Raw genomic sequence first — 19,831 nt, 5'->3', positions numbered from 1 at the left:
TGACGCACACTCCTAAAATTATAACCCATGCCAACAAGCGCGCACAGTCCGCTGCAGTGTCAGTGCGGCACCAGTGCGCGTAAACACGGCGCGCAGGTTGGTAGGAGTGCTTAAGGTGCTGGTGTATTAGAGGCAAAGTGTTGAGGTGAACCGGACACTTCCATGAGCAACGAAGGAGAGAAGAGCCTGGTACACAGCGCGCCCGTCGGGCTATGCCTTCTCCAACCTGGGAGCGAAGCAAAGCGCAGACAGAGCACGGAGCAGCGGAGGGGCACGGCGGGGACAGAGGGACCGTGTGCGCTCTGGAGATGGAGATGACGACCCGCAGCCTGGTCGGCGACTCCAAGGTGGTGGATTGTGTGAACTGCGATGGCTTGATGAGTCGGAACGTCGGCGGGGACTCGGCGGAGGTGTCCGTGCCTCTCTCCGGGAAGAAGACGCCCATGGAGGGAGACGACCTATACAGACTGCGGGACAGGAAGGTGTTGCTGGAGGATAAGAAGCGGCTGTGCGCGCTGGCGCTGGGCACCGCGCTGCTCGGGATCCTGCTCATGATCATCCACGCGGAGATATGTCCCTACGTTTATAAACCGGTAAGACAACAGGGACACACACTCATGCTGGTGATGAAACCAGGTTTATCAGAAATATGATGATCTAAAAGCTGTTTTATCAATTTTACAAGTCAAACTAAAAAGTTGAGCTTTAATGACTTGATGACACACGTTGCAAAGGGTTTAAATCAGCACATCTGCATTTACATCTGCAACGTTGGCCCATTCACACATGCAGCACATCTGTAATAATGTTATATCAGCATTACATTCACTTTGCTCTGTTTTCCCTTTATTACCTCATCATCAAATTATGAAATCATCTACAAAATCCTCTTGTTTTCAGCATCAGGCAGCTTTGCTGATGGAGCAAGAGTCTGTTTACAACTCAAAATAGAGTTTTTCACTCAGACTATGGCATAACTAATCACATAGAAATCAACAGACTGATATTAAATCACATTGTCTCTGTACTTGTGATATATTTAGTAACTAAATTGCCAATAATTGTTGCAGAAATAACACACAACTTGGCCGTATTGGTTGTCATAACAGCTCCCCTGATTAGCAGACAGCACAGGACCCATGCAGCTCCACAGCAGAACCTGCACCTGGGCTTTGAACCCCCCTGACCTCCTGATTAGTTAGTCCCGTTTCCAGACACACTATTTGGTAGCACAGCCTCATGACATTAACATGCAGATCTCAGTGGATAACAATGCCAGGCCACCCAATCAACAAATTATTAACTCCCCCTGCACTTCCTACAGCACACGCCAGTTCCACATGTGGAAAAAAGTTCTCATGCATCATGCCGCAAAAAAACATCAGACCACCTCCATGCTGTGAAAGTCAGTGATTGATTACACTGTCAGAGAACCCCCACATTTCTAGCTCGCAATCTCATGGAACCTATGGAAATGTGGCCTGGCCCTCAAAACTACACACGCCTGATGCGTTGAGAGAGTTGGAGCAGGAGAGACACGGTTGGGAAATTACCAGTGCTGGCACGAGGATGACATTACCATTCCAGTTTACAAATGCGAACCAAGAACAGGTGTTGTCTGTCCATTCCTAACAACAGCCATGAGCTTCGGTACCATGGAAATGCTGATGCACTGGAAAAGTGCTGTGTGCCGCAGTTAAAGCATATTATTTTGGAGAGGCTGCTCTCCTGATTTAACCATCAGTTATGTAACTGTTGTCAACATTCATCTGGAAACGACATGTGATGTTCAAGTCGTGGGTGTGAGCAGTGACATCTCCCTGTGGAGTGACAGGAGTTTTGGTCACACAGGGGCCGTCTTAACAAAAATACAGCATCCTTGCAGTTGCGTTGCAAAACGCTATTACTGCTGTTTATTTTCGAAGCACTTTTTAAGTGTGCGGCGGGATGTTTTATCAGAATTATAACGCCAGTCTGCAAAGTTATATTTTAAGCATACCTTTTCATGGTTATGCACGAAAACAGGGCTATTTCTGGAACGTTTTTCCACATTTCACCTCTTCCCCTACAGCGAGATTGCTCACGGTACTTCAGGCTATCTTTCCACATCATTTAGTGTATAATTAGAGTGTTTGCATGGCCAGTCTGGAAGTCTCTGTGTCTTGAGTTTGGCTGGGCAAGATCCAGGAGAGTGCACTTTGACCTGCATGGAACCTCATGTCCTCTTTTCTGCAACTCTTTGACCACTTTCCTGGAATGACTTCACGGTCCGAAACAGTGTGCCGAGCATGTGCCGAGCATGGTGTCCATGATCTGAAGAGAATAGTCCTTTGTGTTTACACAGGAAGTGCAGTGGATCATTTGGACAAACTCATTTTGGTTTCCTTCCCACACATGTGACTGTAAAAGTGCAGGTTAGGTTTGACAGATGAAGCGACATTGTTGTCCCAAAGGTTGGTGTAAGAGCCTTTGGTTTCAAAATAAAGTACTTCATGGCTGCTTTTTCCTGCTTACTTTATTTGTTGTGTTGTTTTGAAATGAAATCAAACCTGAAACAAAACCACATGACAATGCGGATGAATAATTCTGGGCTAATCATTTATTTTACCTTACTGTCAATTGCAAAAATAAACCAAATTGATTCTGATTTCTAAATTTTTAAGTTAAAGAGCAGACAGTGGTTCAGCCAAATTTCCTTCTGAAATATAAAGGTGTTGACATTAATATGAAGCTATTTTGAGTGATGCAACCCATATTTTTTGTGTAAAATGACAGGTGATTTTTTTTTTAACTGACTGCTGTGATGTGGTCACAAAAGACCCACACATGGACTATAACTGTAGCTCTACTACCTGCATGCAAAGATAAACCGAATTGATTGTGATTGATTCTGATTTCAAGTTTTTTAAGTTAAGAAGCAGACAGCGGTTCAGCCAAATTTCCTTCTGAAATATAAAGTTGTAGACATTAATATGAAGCTATTTTGAGTGATGTGACCCATATTTTGTGTAAAATTACAGGTGATCTTCTTTAGATTGACTGCTGTGATGTGGCTACAAAGGACCCACACATGGACTATAACTGTAGCTCTACTACCTGCATGCAAATGAGCTCACAAAACAGAACACTGTGTCCGTTACCCTCATGCATGCAAGATGTCACTACTCGCCACAGAGGCAACATTCTGTGTATCAGCCACGATTGGCCCATTTGCAACAAAGCGGCTAAATACAGTATGAGCCAGCTACAGACGAGGCCACAACGAACGCAAAGACTGTTTCCACTGCTGGAAGGAAGCTGTGACGACCTTAACTGGTCCAGATCCGGCCCACATGTGTCAGATGAATTCAGGATTTATTGAAACGTGCTGCCATGGTGATTAGTGGTGACAAACCACTGTAGTATTCCTGCAGGGCGGAGGATCTCAATCCTGGTTTTATGGAGGGCTGATGAGACACTGCAGTCAACCAATAACTAACTCACTGTAGTCAGTCAGAAAACCAGCAGTGCAAAGAGGTCCACATACCACATTGTGAAGTAAAGTGCCATGTTACGTACTTGTGGTCTTGGAGGGTTGGTGATGTGCGGCCTTCTGTTCCTCTCAGAGAGCTTATCAACCACACCCGTCCTTCACACTGTTCATGTGACGCCAGGTGAAGTCAGTCAAACATCAGCGTTGATTTCCCTCATCAGCGCACGTTCAACTGAGAAATCACTCACAGTGTGTGACGCAGTGTTTGACTGACATGAAGACCCCTGGTTCGTCTGTTTGTTAGCAAGATTACAGAAAAATAACTCAACAGATTCTCATGACAACTTGCTGGCGGGATGTGGTACTGGTCAGGGAAGATCTCATTAAATTTTGGTACAGGTCGAGATCAGGGGGCAGATCCAGGAATTATTTATCACTTTGTTTAACATTGCGAGATTAACATTAGAGAACTGATATCTGTAAGTGTGTGAAATTTGAGTTTGTGAATTTAACTGACTATTGAGCCTCATTCTAGTTTTCTAATAAAATCTAAACATAGGGTCTTCACTTCATGCAGGTGTTGGTGGTTTTTAACGAAATCTGCAAATGTTTTACCCCCTGCAGTGTCTCATTTCCTGTGACTGACCCACTAGTTTAATAATCTTGGGGGATTTTATTTGTAAGCCTTTTTTCTTTTTTTTACAGGATTCCATGAGTGACCTGTAGCGAAAAAATCGACATGAAAGCTAATAAAACCCCACTGACTAACACACCACATTAGGAAACTCGTGTCAGATGTACTATTTGTTTTGGAAAGTATTTTATTCACATCAGAACATACAAACCTTAACATTGGATTCAGAGCTGTAAGTGGCCTGTCCTGGTTACGGTGGCTTTGTACATCCAAGACCATGAGAAACAAGCGTGATAACCCAAATTAGGTTCAGCGGGTTTAAAGTGACTGTTTCCAACGGGAAAAACAGTACAAAAACATTTTTTTAGAAACTCGGCAAGAAGCATGTTGTTGAACTCTGTGTTATGGAATGCGGTGAAACGTTGAGCTTTTGTGGGGTCTTCTAATGAGCCCTGGATGAAATACAGACACGATGTGGATGCTACAGGAGAAACTGGAAAACGACGTACCTTGCCAATGGACGTCACACCATACCACCTACACGCTCAAGTTTCCTCAAGTTTGAAAGTTTGTAATTATCTTTTTAACTGTAAACCACATTAAACTTCACTTCCCGTTAAAAAGCTTCCATTGACGTTGCATCAGTGGCGCTGAGATGCATGAAAAGAGGGTGTAGCTCTTCAACCTGCTCAGGCCAAGGTGGTGTGGCAGAGGCCTGTGCTTATTTCTTTTTCTAAATACACTTCTTGAAAACATTTTGACGTGACGGGGAAAACCGTCACAGTGTGTGTATCGGTGTCTCCTGCTGTCCGTTCCCTAGAGCGGAAAGTATTTAAACCTCGAGCGCTGTTGTTACTGTAATTGAGTGGGGTTTTTTTAACGTATCTTTTTGGAGTACATTACAGAATCAGCAGTTCCATTTTCATGAGGCCTGGGTTCTGTAAAATACTAATGAAGCTCATCAACCACAGTTAGCAAGTCAAACCGTTAGATTCCAAGTATAGTCTTGAATTTGCTGTTTTCAGCATTATCATGATACGGAAACGGCTTCAAGCTAACGCCTTCTGTCATAAATGTTAATGCTGCACATTTTATCTGGTGTTGCATGGTGCTATAATATTTGTATTTCTAATAAATATTTAAAGCAACTTACGTTTTGAACATTTTCAGCACATTTTGACATCACCGTGATAATACTGATAAAAATCTTGTTCCAATTTTTTTCTTTTCAATTTACTGACAATTGTTCCGTCCACAAAAATAAATTAAATGCATTGTGAAATAGCTGACCGGATAATTGTGAATGTTTGAGTTTTTGCTTAATAAGCTACAAACAATTTCATGATTATCAAAATTGTTAAAGGTTCATTTTCTGTTGATCGACCACTGCTTGTTTCAGCACTACATTTCAATATTTGACCAAAATATGGAATCAATGAAATAAAGGTATGCACTAAATATGCTATGCATTGGTCTGTAGTGACTGGATGTTACCATGTCCCTGTCTGTTTTGACCCTTTATTTTTATCAAACTTTAACTGTAATTACAATGAATCAAACACATGTAAATGTTTAGGATATTATGATTATCTTTCCAACCGTTATTTCCACAAAACCCTTGATAATGGACATCTTCATTTTCATGCCTTTGTTTCCATTCTCCCCCCCCAGGGCACAAACATCGCCCTGATCATCAACTGTTCCATCAGCCTGTCCACCGGGTGTCTCATCATCCTCATCATAGCTTTTCATTTTAAGGACATCAGGGTGAGTTTCCCTCGTTGTTTCCATCAGTCTGGATGCTCTGTGTTTGTTTGTGTGTGTGTGTGTGTGTGTGTGTGTGTGTGTGTGTGTGTGTGTACATGTCTATAGTTGCATTGTTGAACTTCATGGCTGTATTTTGTGCATCACTCTTAATAACAATAACAATAGCTCCTCATTAGCTTGTTTATGATGACACTTTGTTAGATGTACTTGAGGGCATTTGTTTTAGAAGGAACTCTGATCAAACACTGATTGTCTGTGCTTTATTTGCTATGTGTGAAAAACACACAGAAACCTCAGCTCACACAGGCATGCACAATTTTGCCGGTGCATTATTTTTCCAATCCACGTGGCTCTCTGTCATTATGTGTGGATTTGATTTATATATACAAAGATTTGGTTGAGTAAACACTGTTCTTTACTATCATATGTATTCATAGTGTGCATATTTAAAGTGCAAAAAATTTGGCATAAATGAACTACACTGCAGGATTCAGGTTTTTTATCATTGTGGTTGGGCTGCAGGGTTTTCCCCCAGTGTTTCCTGTTTGGTTGCAAGTCATGTGTCAGATACAAGAGGGGTCCACGCAGAGTGCGTATAGGAGATAAGAAAGGGCAGGTGCAGGGTGGAGACCAAAACATATGCAGTGTCAGAGGTGACAAACTAAATCATGCAAGAACAAGTCTCAATAGGTGGAGCAAGGAAAAGAGGGTGAATACCATGGTGAATACACTCTCCTCATTGTTCTCATATGAAGTATGAATGCAAACTTGTGTAGGTTTTCCCCTCAGATAGCTGTTAGATGACTCTCTATTTTGACGTGATTTCAACAATCGATGACATTGTTGCAGGTTCAGGGAATAAACACAAAAGTTGCATAGAGGCTGAGGCTCGGGCCTGAGTGACTTTGTCTGACGCGCTAATAAAGAGAATCGCTGAGATCCAGTAAACGTCAAAAAAGGATTTTAGTAATGAAAAAGAAATAATAATGAACAAAGCTCATCTTATTTTTAATGTGGACAAACTATAAGCAAAATAATCACAGCTATCAACAAAGTGCGTCACTCACCCTCTCTCTACACACAGGTGAGCTGGTGGTTATGTTAACCATGAGTTATCACCTCCTATATGAACCAATCACTGTGATCATAATAATAAATTATGTATATGTAAAAAAAACAATAACAAAATCAGATAATAAAAAATGAATCGAAAAATATTACTAATAAATCAATTTCAAGTGACTACATTCTTGGCTACTATGTTAAACGTGCTACCTGAGTTTTGTACTCACTTGTACTTGTAATCACTTTTTTTATATGACTTCTAAACATTACATATAAAATGGTAACAATCTGATGATTTTACTAGTTTCTATTTCTTATCTTCTCTCTCTCTGTCTTTACTGTCCTCCTCCATCTTTCAGCTGTTCATCAATGACCACAACCAGGTGGACTGGCGTATTGCCTTGACCAGCCACCGGGTTCTGGTGATCACCATTGAGCTGTTAGTGTGCTCCATCCACCCCATAGGCACATACTGGAAGGTGGGCCTCCACTTCAACTCCTCTGCCCCAGCTCCGCTCTGTCATACCAGCCATCACAACAGGGCCCTGCTGGACATGGAGCTGCTGCTGTCAGTGCTGATGTTCCTGCGTTTGTACTTGGTGCACAGAGCCATCCTGCTGCACAGCAAAGTGCTGCTGAGTGCCTCCTACAGGAGCATCGGCTCGCTCAACAACATCAACTTCACCTTCCGCTTTGTTCTCAAGGTACTGATGAACAAGCACCCGGCACGCACGCTGCTGGTCTTCATCCTCTTCTTCTGGCTCACTGCGTCCTGGATGCTTACGCTGTGTGAGAGGTAGGGAAAGAGAGCTGCATGTAAGTAATCAAATGGAATATGTGCATATTAAACATTATAATAAGTATTATCTTTATATATAAGAGGCTGCTACAGAAAGGACTTACGCCACACTCAGAGATTGAACTGTTATATTATGAGGGACATACATAAAAATAGGAAACTTTTTCGATGAAATTATACAATGCTAAGCAGTTAAGAAAATTAAATCAAAACAACTCTAATGACACTATTTTTTTAACAATCACAAGAACAAGTTGACCACAAACCCACGAAAGAAAGACTGTGTATTTAAAGGAACTGTTTATTTTGGGAAATATGCTTACTCTCGTTCTTGCGGAGAGTTGAATGTCTGAAACCACTCTCATTTCTGTACAGTACACTGAATCACTTCCTGAAATCTTTCTTAGCTCAGTTGAGCTCTTAGTCACAGCCCTTTTCGACCAGATCCTTTCTGGTTCTTGAAAACTTCCTACCAACTTTGAGTAAAACCATTGTAATCAAGGATTCTTTATTTACAGAGTCATTGCACAATATATTTTTGAGTTCCGGACAAAGGAGTTCGCTGCAAACATGATTCTTTCATGCAGAATTTGCATCTCTGTGCGACCAATTCAATGACTTGCATTCATATTTGATATTTTGCAAGAATTTTATTTAAATACTAAGAATTATAAATAGAGTTTGTGGTGCGACACGCCTTCTGGTTTCAGAGGCGGAGGATTGTGAGGAATATCATAGTCTGTATATAAAGATGAATAACACCTCACCACTTCCTCCCACTATCCAGAAATGAAACTCAAATATACTGGATACAAATGGGATAAAGCTGCGGTAGTGATGTCCCATCGTTATATGCTCTCTAACAATCACAAGTCAGTCGCAGCTGTAAATCAGGACGTTTCACTCCCCGTTATCGTGACATCAAATAATTAAAACCAACAACAAACAGTTGCGCAAACTAAGTTTTTATTTCCCCTTCAATGGAAGAATGAGTCAGGAGTCAGGCCCTATATTAACTACGCTGTGCAAACCATTAACCAGAACCTTTTTATTCATCACATCTGAATGTCATCTCTTAGTCTGCTCTCTCACACACAAACTTTGATGGTCAATTTGACTTTCCTGCTCAAAACTGGTTTCCAATGATTTGACGATTTGATAATCATATTCTATTTTGTTACACCGACAAGTTTCCCTTTAGCGGGAGCCAACTAGACGTCAGCCTGATGCTCTACAGTCTGCTTGGCTGTTTGTTCAGTGTGAGGTCATTCTTAACCGCAATCGGAGGTTTTGCCTCCTGTTTGTCACGTCTCAGTCTCGAGTGTTTGATTTGTCAGGAGCAATAAAAGAGCTTTTGATTGATAGCTGATTAAAACTGTCACACCAGCCCTTGTTTGATTGTGACAGGGGAAAGAAGAAAACTCATACGCTGAATAACCTCTGTGTGGTTTCTGCCAAGCATATGTTACAATTGTACTTTATAATGTTGACTCTATTTCAAACTGTGGAGTGGAGATAATACACTAATTGATTTACAAAGCTCACCTTTATCAAACTCTGCAGACTCACCGTGTACAGGAAATAGTTGTTTGATATTTAGCTGTATCTGAGATATAACGTTCCAGAGAGATTAACGCATATTCATAGTTATAGGTTATAGCTTCAGGGACATTTAACAAGTCCCACACCATTCTGGTTCATTGGCTACCTCCACCAAAGACGTTATGGTTTGTTTGTCAGGAGGATGACACAAAAACGACCAAAAGGATTTCCACAAAAACTTGGCCAAGAAAGAAACAGAATCAGGAATATTACTCCCAGGGAAATATTCATGAATCTTGATAAAAAAATCTGGCATATTTAGGGGACTGATATCTATTATTGTGACTGGATTTAAGGAGACTACTCACCAACAACTATTATTATTATTATTATTATTATTATTACTGGTGCTGCTATCATTAATAACATCATTACGTCTATAAAGGTCACACAACTGTTCCTGGTCTCTCTCTGTCTCAACCCCCCTCTCTTTCTCTTCTCTCCCCTCTTTTCCACCCCCCTCTCCTCTCTTCCCCATTTTTCACCGCTCACTCCAACTGGTCGAGGCAGATGGCCGTCCAAACTCAATCAGGTTCTGCCAGAGTTTTCTTCCAGTTGATGAGGGTGTTTTTTTCTCTTCCCAGTCGCCACAGCATTTGCTCGTTGTGGGAACTCTTGGGTTTCTCAATCAAACAAATGAAATTGAATTGAATTGAATTGTTGGGCCTTGCTGGATGTATGCTGAGTGCCATTCTAGTCATTTGGCTTGAACACATTTTGCTATGACAGTCTCAGTCTATGCTTTCTCCTCCCTGCAGGCAGACCCAGGCAGTAACAGGCCACATAGACACGTCTCTGTGGCTCATCGCCATCACCTTCCTCACAGTGGGCTATGGGGATGTGGCGCCCACCACCAGCTGTGGCAAGGTGGTGTGTCTCTTCACTGGAGTCATGGTAAATATAGGTTGGCTTATAGAGGAAATGTCATATTTGAGACACTGAAGAGTTCATGCTCCGAGACGCACTAAGACATTTTTTTTTAAACGCAGTTGAGTGCATCAAAGTGAGAAGTCACACACGTGGTTGTTTTTGTGCTTTTCTCAGTCATTTAGCCAGTGAGCAGTATTTGTTTCAACAGAAGTGGCATTTAATGCTTGACTAGGTAAACGCAAAGAATGAAGACGTCTTATCTTTGTTCTTAAATAAACCACCTCTATTTGTATCTGTGTACATGACCAGATTGATAACACATTGATAACGCATAAAAACAAGTTGTCCTGTTGCTGTTCTTTTCCTTTAGTTATGTTCTCTTTGTACAGGTCAAATTTTCCCTTATTTTCATTTTATTCCATTTCCTCTCTGTTCTGTCCCTTTATAACCCAATCTGCTCATAACTCATGTTTTGATTTGGCTCATTTCACTCCATTTTGTTCCATTTGATTCGGTTATATTCTGTTCGATTTAAGTCTATTTCGTTTCATGCACTTTCTCCCTGTCGTGGAAATTTATCATGAGATTTGAAATAATGAGTTTCTCAGACCGGAGTTGCCTTAGAGTTTTAATTATTAGCTCTGCAGATGGTTACACAGCCAGCAACATGGCTCAGAGTGCAACCATGAGAAGGTAAAAAGGAAGGTTTTTATACAATGTGATAAACAGGAAACAGAACAGAAAGCAGACAGGACCGTCTGCTGGCATCACTGTTACAAAAATAGGAATCAAATCCAGCACACAGTTGCACAAATAAATGTCAACAGGAGGTGGAAGATATAGATGTTGTATCAGCTAAGTGCACAGAAAACAGTCAAAACAGTAATAAGACATTGATCAGTGGAATTTTCCATTACATCCCCAATGTACTGTATTCGTTCTGATTTGCTCTCTCCTATTTCCCTCTGTTCTGGGGGATATTCCTCTGCTATATTCTGTTCTGCGCTGGTCCATATCATCTCATCTGGTTTGTTTCATTCCCTTCCATTTTTGTTCTGTTCCACTGCAGCAGCTTTTTGCCCATTTTCCTATTTCACATTTCCTGCGTCGGTCCAGTCCGGTTGACTTCTCTCCTGCACCTCTTGTCTTCTATCCAGGCCTTTTACGCTCTATTCCACTCGTTATGTTGGACGCGTTGGACACTTTCTGCGCGGCTGCACACCATAGAGGTGCTGACAGACATTTCATTCCTTGGAGTGTTTGATTTAGATCACAGCTGTAGATAAATGGATGGTGCCTCTGCTGGACCTTGGCTGTACCAGGCACTCCAAAAACAAAAGGAGGGAAGCTGTCGGAGTTGAGCTGGCTCTGTGCAGTCCACACAAAACATCTGCATTGAGTGTGGTGTGTCTGCTGATTGATGACATTGTTTTTCTATGCTCCTCATCATACATTGTGGAGATACATTAGAGGTTGAAATTAGATTAGTTGTACATCTCATCATAGAATAAAAGAAAGAAAATATCCCAGAGAGGAAGCAGAGAAAGAGTCTCTTCAAATTCACTGCAAAATAATATGGCACTTTTTATGGCATTGTAAAGGAATGCAGGGTAAAGACCCACAAGGGAGTGGGAGGGAAGGGCAGCGATAAGAAGGTTAAAGGGATGGGGGAAATCATATTTGAGATAAAACACAAAGAGTTACAGTTGAGTTAAATAAACAATAAGTCACTGAGATCCAGGAGCGGTAGTTTATTTGAATAGACAAAACTTTAGCTCGCTGCTACACCTCCTTTTAATGCAGTACATGAGAAGATAAGAGCTGTTGCCATGGTTGTGGGTAATGGGCATGGATCTGGTTGAGACACCTCTGTGACAAAGTGGAAAACAGTCGTTTCTCTCTCTCTCTCTCTCTCTCTCTCTCTCTCTCTCTCTCTCTCTCTCTCTCTCTCTCTCTCTCTCCCTTGTTTTTATAAGCTCCCGCTCTTGTAAGGGAAAACTTTCCACCATATCCATTTTTAGGTGGTTTATTGTCTTTGGCACTAACTACAACAGGAGGGTGTGCCAACCTGTGCCCATGGTTTGGAAAAAATAAATAAAATTCCTACTCCCATCAGTGCAGTTCTAGCCAGTGACTGGGGTGCTGCTCGCACCTGTAATACGGCTGAAGGCTTCTGAACTTCTGCTGTAACTCAATTTGCAGCTGTGTTCAGGGGTTGACAACACTGTTTGCATCCCATCACTATGTGAGGATGGATCCAAGGAAAGAGTTTGTACCTCCCAGGTTTTCACAGGCAATGTAATGATGGATGTTTTGTGGCTGTTGGCATTAAGGATAAATATATCTTTCTAAGCTCTGGTTTGTGCATTTTTGTGCTCACGTTTGATGCTGCTCTCTCCTTTCTCTCACTTTCTAATGCAAGCTGAAAAACAGGAAAGCAGGTAAACACTGGTTATGATTATCTGTGGTGATTACAGGTTCACTGGAGTGTTTTGTCTGCGTTTCTGTGTTTGTATGTGAGACTATGTGACTGTGACTCACTCTGCCGCCCATCTGAATATTCACCATCAGTCTGTCCAGCAATAGCACAAAGCTATTCTCAGAGGAAACCCGCATAGCAGTGCCACAGAGGCCTGCGTTTCGCCATTGCACTCGCTTTATAAATATAACTTTGATTTATTGGATGAAACCATATGAGGTATGAAGATCAACATCCAGTTTTCTGAATAAGCAGCACTACTCTCCCTTGAGGGGAATGGTGAAAAAAAGAGGCGAGAGCCACTGTCAAGGAATGAGACAAAATCTGAACTAAAATCAGCATCTAACAGAATAAGTCCCTCACAATCATTGTGAATTTGTTGAAGCAGATGGTAAATATATCAGTAACCATGCCAACAGCTCTGTGTGTGTGTGTGTGTGTGTTGGGTTTTAGGGTGTAGCCTGCACGGCCATGCTGGTGGCAGTCGTCACCAAGAAGCTGGTGCTGAACAAAGGAGAGAAACATGTGCACTTCTTCATGCTGGACATCCAGATCTCGAAAAGGGTGAGAAGCTACACCATCATGAAACACTGGATTATGAGAAAAACATACACGCTCACCATGTTGTGGATTATTCTATGCAACAGTTTAGCAATTTCTTTTCTTCAAGCATATAACTTTTGATTGCTGACTGCTTTGCTTTGGAATTCAGCTGCTTTAAATCACTTTTACTTTGTGCATATTTAGACCCCGAGTTTTACAAAGAATGTACACACTTCACATGACTTCAAGTTTCAAAACATGTTGTAACATTTCAGATTTTTTGAATGTATCTTTCTTAATGTCTAGGTAGCCGTGGGGTTTCACTGATGTATGAAAGTCAGAGGCTTCAAACTTGTGTAAATGTGTTAATCCCAGTGGAGCATCTGCATTGACTGATGAGAGAAGCTTGCACATCAATCAATTGGTCTATTTACCTGCCAATCAACATATCAATAGCTCTTGTCTTTATAGGCAAAATGAAGTCTTGCTCGTAAGCCCACCATCGACATGAGCAAAATGAAGAGGCTGTAAATTAAGTGAATAGTTAATTATTGGTCACAATGTTTTCTGTTAATAATTCACATTCGTCTCCCAATGAATCATCTGAAGTCAGAGTTGACAGTTTATATTTCGTAACAGATCATGAATCTTCACTGTAACTCTTTAATTTTAACAATATTTAATTCTGGAAAAAGAAAATGCACTTTATATCCATCACCAAATCTGTATAAATAGATGGTGTTTGGCCTGCAGCTGAGGGGGTTAGTTTGCATGCTTGTGTTTATTGGAGGATTGCGTGGTCATGTAGCTGTTAATGCAAAATTATTTCAAAGGTCTGTGTTTCGTTGCGGCGCAGTGTTGCGGTGCTTTTTAGCACTTTCATCTCACAGAAAGAATGTGCTGTGTTCCAACCTTGCAGCTGACCAGAACCTTTCTGTGTGTAGTTTGCATGTTCTCCCCGTCTGGCTGGCTTTTCCATGGGTCCTCCGGCTTCCTCCCACAGAACAAAGACGTGCAGGTTAGGTTAATCTGAAGAAAAAAAAATCACCCATAGGTGTGAACTGTTGTTTGTCTCTATAAATTAGCCCTGCAATACGATGCCGATACCCTCAAACTATAAATTGTATGGATAGTGGATCTATTGCATTGCCAGACAACAATAACATATATATTTTAAACTATAACACTTTGGTATACATTGGTAAAGGTTTGGTAGTCATGCAAAATATGTTCCAGTATTTGTATTGAATGGGACAAAACCAAAACATTCTAGTCGTTTAGAATGAAGCTACCAAGAAGCAAACTTCTGAGATTATTGATAGAGGTTTGAATTTACATACAACTATTAACAGATTTATAGACCAACAGCTCAATCTAGGTCAGATAATTAACTGTAGATTTAAAAGGACATATAGATATACATTTAAATAATATCACAGGTAGAGCCCATATACAGTCTATGGTTACAACACAAGTGTGATTTCTCTCATCATCAAATGCACTTCCCTATATATATATATATAAATATAAATAGTGAGCAACCCTCCCTCCTCTCAGAGGTTACTACAGTGTAGCCGGACAAATACGACGGATGACAAAGTGCGTGTCAGGATGGACACGTCATTACTTTCCATGTTGCATTTTCTTTAAACAAGAGACACCACAGGACATGGTAGTGTGGGAAAAGAGGAGGGAGATGAGCTGTGCCAATCTCTTTAAAAGCCTTTTCAAGGCGTCAAACAGAGGAAACAATCTTATCTCTGTCAGGAAAGAAACTCGTGTCAGTTCAGGACGGTGCGGCTGTGGGCAGGAAACTGGTTGAGTTTAGGTGTGTGTGGGTGGAAGTGGCTTGCAGAAGAGTAACTCTGTTTATAGTCTTGGACAGGATCCAAGTGTCCCATAAATAAAAGGTATAAAACACTGCCAGAATGTCAGAGATGTATTTTATGAATATACATGAATACGTAATGATTGATTCCTACGTAATGATTGATTCCTACATTCTTAGTTTCTCCGCGTGCTTTGTATACAATGCTACGGGTTCTTGCCAAACTGTAAAGCAGCTACTGACTGCAGTAGGTACACTGCTTTGGAGGATACAACCATTTCCCTTCTCCCAGTGGCTGCATCCTGTCACTCGGTGCATCTTTACGCGCAGCTTGTGGTTGTTTTGGTCTGAGCGTGTTTTCCTGCATGTGCTTGCGTCCTTCTGAGCTATCTGGTGCAGTCCAGATTTACACTGATGGGAACAAGGGAAGACATCTGGATGCAGACACTGACAAACCTCTATTAATAACCCCCACAACAGGGCCAGCGTGACATCATTACGGGGCACTTACAGTGATTCGGGACAGGAAGACAAACAGACACGAATAGAATCAAAGAGAAAAAAAGGGGGATACTGTAGAAATCCTGCAAATGCATTGAATCTCACTTCCACTCTGTATGACCCGCTCTTCAAATTCTCCTAAATATGCCTCTCTATGAAAATAAAACCTTCATACTTCTGCTTTATCTGTAATCAGCATCATAGAGCAAAAGAGCCGAACAGGAAACCCTGTCTGGAATTAATCAGCATGCTTGGATGACTTTATTTCTTGTAGTAAAATGTACGATATAATCCAGGTTCTGTTGGAAAAAACCAGATAAGAGCTTGGTTAACTCTGCCACTCTGATTGACTTTATCTTCATGGTCTTATTTACATGTTTCTCCTCCCGGAACTCCCTCGTTTGAACTTTCTGTCTCTTTACCAGATCCGCCACGCTGCTGCTAATGTTCTGAGGGAATGCTGGCTCTTGCATCGCACCAACCTGACGAAGGGTAACCGCGGTGAGCACCGAAGACACCAGAGATGCCTTCTGGAAGCCATCAGAGTGTGAGTGTTACCATATCGCTGAGTGATCCCTGCGTGTTGTTATCTGGGCGAGGGATACAAGTGGTTGGTGGTTTATACGCCTTAGATGTGTATTTTACGGGTCATTAACTTACTGTCAACATGCTTAACCACAGAGACATTGTCTTTAAAGCCTAATTAGGATTAGTCATTTGATTTGTTTGCCTGTTTTATGTCGGCAGGGCAAGTTTCAACCCTTTGAATCAACAGAATAAACACAAAATTCCTCAGCATGCTGGCGAAATGAAAATATTTCATGTGTTACTGCTTACTTTCTTAAACACATCTTAATGTCAATCCACTGAGACACCCACCACGAAAAACAACATGGACAACGTCACAATGAGGAGCCATTTTCTTCCCAATTTGCGTTAGGTCTTTTCATCATTGAGCCCAAGCTCCTCCTCCACGAACAAATGAATTGCATGAGACAGGAAGTACAGAAGTGTGGGTCCATTATCCTGACAACACATTTACATTTTTTTTATTATATAACTTCAATACCATGTGCATTCCATATTATTTACTCCTGTTATCATAACTTCTTATTGACAATTTAGTTACCGTCACATTTAACTTACTTATTTTATTCTCATTTCTATTATTTCCATTAGGCAGTGGTGCTGCATTACACTGTATACACTTTATATTTTAATGTCTTCTATTGATACGTTAATCCTGGAGCAAGCTGGCACAAGAATTTCCTTCGGATTAATAAAGTCTTATTCCTCCACAAACCGGGGTTCTGTGTTTTAACTGTTCTGTTTGCCCAGAAATATGACAATGAAATGGTCTTAAAAATTAGTACATGAAGTTAGTTTCTGTTGTCCCAGTGTTTAAAAATGTGATAATGTGTGAAATAGTCCCTCATGACTGAGATCAATCGAAACCTTTTTCTCTGCAGATTCCGTCATTTACGCTTCAAACAAAGACAACTGAGGGATTACGTAAGTGAGATGGTGGACCTGCCTAAGGTGAGCGACACTGTCACTGTACATAATGCATGTTTCACTGGTAAAGCCAGATGCCAAATGAGATGACAAAGATTCCCCCAAGCAACAATCACTCCTCGCACAGTTCTTTACCCAGTGTTTAACAGTCCGCTGTTCATCACCAAGTGTTCAGACGCATTAAACACAAATCTCCATAAAATGTCTCAGGATTCATTTGTGGCAGGAATTCATAGGCGCAGAGGGTTTTCCATGTGGGATAACCCCAAGATATAAAGACGTTACCCAGCACGGGTCACTGGTGTGTGATTTATGCATTTCCTTGATTGATTTATGTGGAAAACAAGCCTGTTTTTTTCCAGTCTTCAAGTGTAGCCTCTTGGTAAGATGTAAAAAGTAAACCATGCCACCGTCACTTCACGATCAGATACAGTCAAGCAGTGATCCCAACGTGCTGCACAACAGCCAGAGTTTGCGGAAGCGTCTTCACACTGGCCATAAGACTAAAGGCTTACTTCTCTCTAAACTAGCACAGTCTAATAATAAGCTACTTTCTTTAGAACCATATAACTACTTTTATGCACATATATATTGTATACAATTGTTGTATTTTAACTTGGGAACTTGATAGCACTCATCTTATTTGTCCAACTGCTTCTTTCTTGTATAGTTTTCTAACCATTTGTATGTGCACACGGCTCATGAGAAACACAATCTCATTCTACTCCGTTTTTACAGCGATGGCTCTTGTGATAAAATTATCTTGAATCCTGAATTTGAAACTTACTGAATGCCGCAGAGCCACGGTCACACTTAACATAGAGGAAGAAAACCCAAGTTTGTTGCTGCTGGTTTCTTCCAGTTGCTGAAGGAGTCACCGCCATGAGTGACAGTTTCTGAGTCAACAATACTCGGGTGGTTTCGAGCTTGACTCACTGAGCTGGCCTCAAACATGCACAATAATAACACTGTCACTCAGTCAGTGAGTAAGAGCTTTGCTGTGAATCTGTAACATGTACTTAAAGTGTGGCCGGTTTCCACAGATGCAGATGATCATGTGTGACCTGAGCGCCAACTGGAACAACTCCTATCGGGAGCTGGAGCAGCGCATCCTCTCCATGGAGCAGAAGCTGGACGAACTGAGTCGCTGCTTCCAACAAACATCTGAGCTGCTGTCTCAGGTCCTACGTCACCACAACCCAGAGATCAGGTAAACATCACAGAGAAGTGCTTGTGACACTGTGCAGATTTTCTATCTGCGCACTGCAGGATGTGGTAGGCCTATCTGCGCTGAATGGGAACATGCCTGCGGAGGAAAATAACCAGTTTTTGTCTACATTGTCTTTGCAGGTGACATGGCTCCATGCGTTTCTGAAGAAAAGAGAGAGTGAACTGCCTCCAGTGTTTTCATTTACAAGATCCGTGAAAATGCAGTGAATCCTCTCCACCCACAGCTGCTCCAGACTCTTTAACTTGCTGAACCACTTGGAGGACTGACATACTTACTAAAGATCTCATCTTCTGGGCCTGTGCCGAGTCCACTGTACAGTTACTCATAGCAGTAGAATTATACGGATAAAACAAGACTCCTATTCACTGTGGGAGAAGAATCGATGTGCATTTTGAGAACTCTGTTGTGATTTCAGCAGTTGAAAGAACTGAATTAATGTCAAACAGGGACCGTGGAGATCTATGTAATCAGCACCCTCACAGCCTCCACGATTGCTCTTTGAATTGCTACTCATAAGGTTTCATTGATGGACTCTAATATTGCCTTATTCCTGTGGAATGAGATATATTTTTACATACTAATGTTATTTGAAATCTCTTGCAATATTCAAACTTTTCTAAAACCCTTGTACAAATCATTTGTTCATTAGGAGACAGTTTAAAGGTTCCCAGGCCAAGTGTTATTTTCAAACAGGCTTGTTGAATATAGTACAACCTCTAACGCTTCTTCATTGTTCTGTTTTCCTTCAACCCACTAAGATAATTGATGTGATGCTCCACCAACAGAACAAAATACTTCAAGTCAAAAACAACCTTTATTTCAATTTGTAAAGTGCTAGACATCTTAACATAAATAAACTAGAACTCATAGATTAATGTCCACATTGAGGGTTGTGATGTTCATCTGCAGTCTACACCTGTTCTCAGAATAATCCGACTTGTTCAAGTTGTATTGGAAGATCAACCGTTAGCAACTCAACAGCTCCACCAAGTGGACATGAAAAAAGTTAACCGTGATATTGTGGAGAGTAAAAACAATCATTTAAAAAAGGTTATTTGCTATTTTCAACCAGGATATTGATGTCTCAGAAGAGGATGACATTTGTATTAGTTTAAGCTGAAATAAAAAAATCTGAAAAACAGAACACACAAGGACCAAGAAACCCCCCATTCACACCCCTCACTGTAAAAAAATGCACTTTCAGAATAATAAGCAAAACTGGACTGAACTCTTCCTCTGGAGGATAAACTGGAGTTTTGGTGTTTTTTTTTTAACTTAATCACAATACTGAAAAAACAGCCTTGTGGGTTTACTGCATTTGTACTTCAGTAGGTTGTCAAAAGAGCTTCTGAGGAACTTATTCTTACCGTTTACTATGTATCATTTGCACATGGTGAGAACATGTTAACCATCCAGAACATGCTTATAATTAAAGAGCCATTAAAAAGAACGTGTACGTGATTTTGCTTTGACACTTTAAACAGAACGGGGGCAATCAGAGGCCGTACAAAATGTCAATTTTATT

General features: G+C 41.1%; 1 protein-coding gene across 5 annotated transcripts; it reads left to right on the top strand.

Moving 5' to 3' along the window:
- The first annotated feature begins 23 nt into the window (after positions 1-23).
- Positions 24-19,348, top strand: kcnn4 (potassium intermediate/small conductance calcium-activated channel, subfamily N, member 4). Of its 5 annotated transcripts, none has more exons than XM_034611362.1 (9): positions 24-593; positions 5,778-5,873; positions 7,298-7,734; positions 10,098-10,233; positions 13,142-13,252; positions 15,986-16,107; positions 17,030-17,099; positions 18,125-18,285; positions 18,426-19,348. In XM_034611362.1, exons 1-9 carry the CDS (start codon positions 213-215, stop codon positions 18,427-18,429), a joined length of 1,518 nt encoding a protein of 505 aa, XP_034467253.1. In that variant the 5' UTR covers positions 24-212; the 3' UTR covers positions 18,430-19,348. The 5 variants fall into 5 exon arrangements, with proteins under 5 accessions (XP_034467253.1, XP_034467251.1, XP_034467254.1 ...); XM_034611360.1 differs by having other exon boundaries at positions 18,119-18,285; XM_034611363.1 differs by lacking the exon at positions 5,778-5,873 and having other exon boundaries at positions 18,119-18,285.
- The last annotated feature ends 483 nt before the right edge of the window (positions 19,349-19,831 follow it).

The sequence above is a fragment of the Hippoglossus hippoglossus genome, chromosome 16 (genome assembly GCF_009819705.1).
Source record: "Hippoglossus hippoglossus isolate fHipHip1 chromosome 16, fHipHip1.pri, whole genome shotgun sequence".
NCBI classification, from domain to species: Eukaryota; Metazoa; Chordata; class Actinopteri; order Pleuronectiformes; family Pleuronectidae; genus Hippoglossus; species Hippoglossus hippoglossus.
The sequence above is the reverse complement of the archived record's forward strand: the minus strand, read 5'-3'. Positions and strand labels throughout refer to the sequence as shown.

Excerpts from the sequence above, each read along its gene's own strand:
- kcnn4 (XM_034611360.1), top strand. The coding sequence starts at position 213 with ATGCCTTCTCCAACCTGGGAGCGAAGCAAAGCGCAGACAGAGCACGGA. Across the intron at positions 5,874-7,297 it reads TTCATTTTAAGGACATCAGG|CTGTTCATCAATGACCACAA; the intron begins GTGAGTTTCCCT and ends TCCATCTTTCAG. Across the intron at positions 16,108-17,029 it reads CTTCTGGAAGCCATCAGAGT|ATTCCGTCATTTACGCTTCA; the intron begins GTGAGTGTTACC and ends TTTTCTCTGCAG.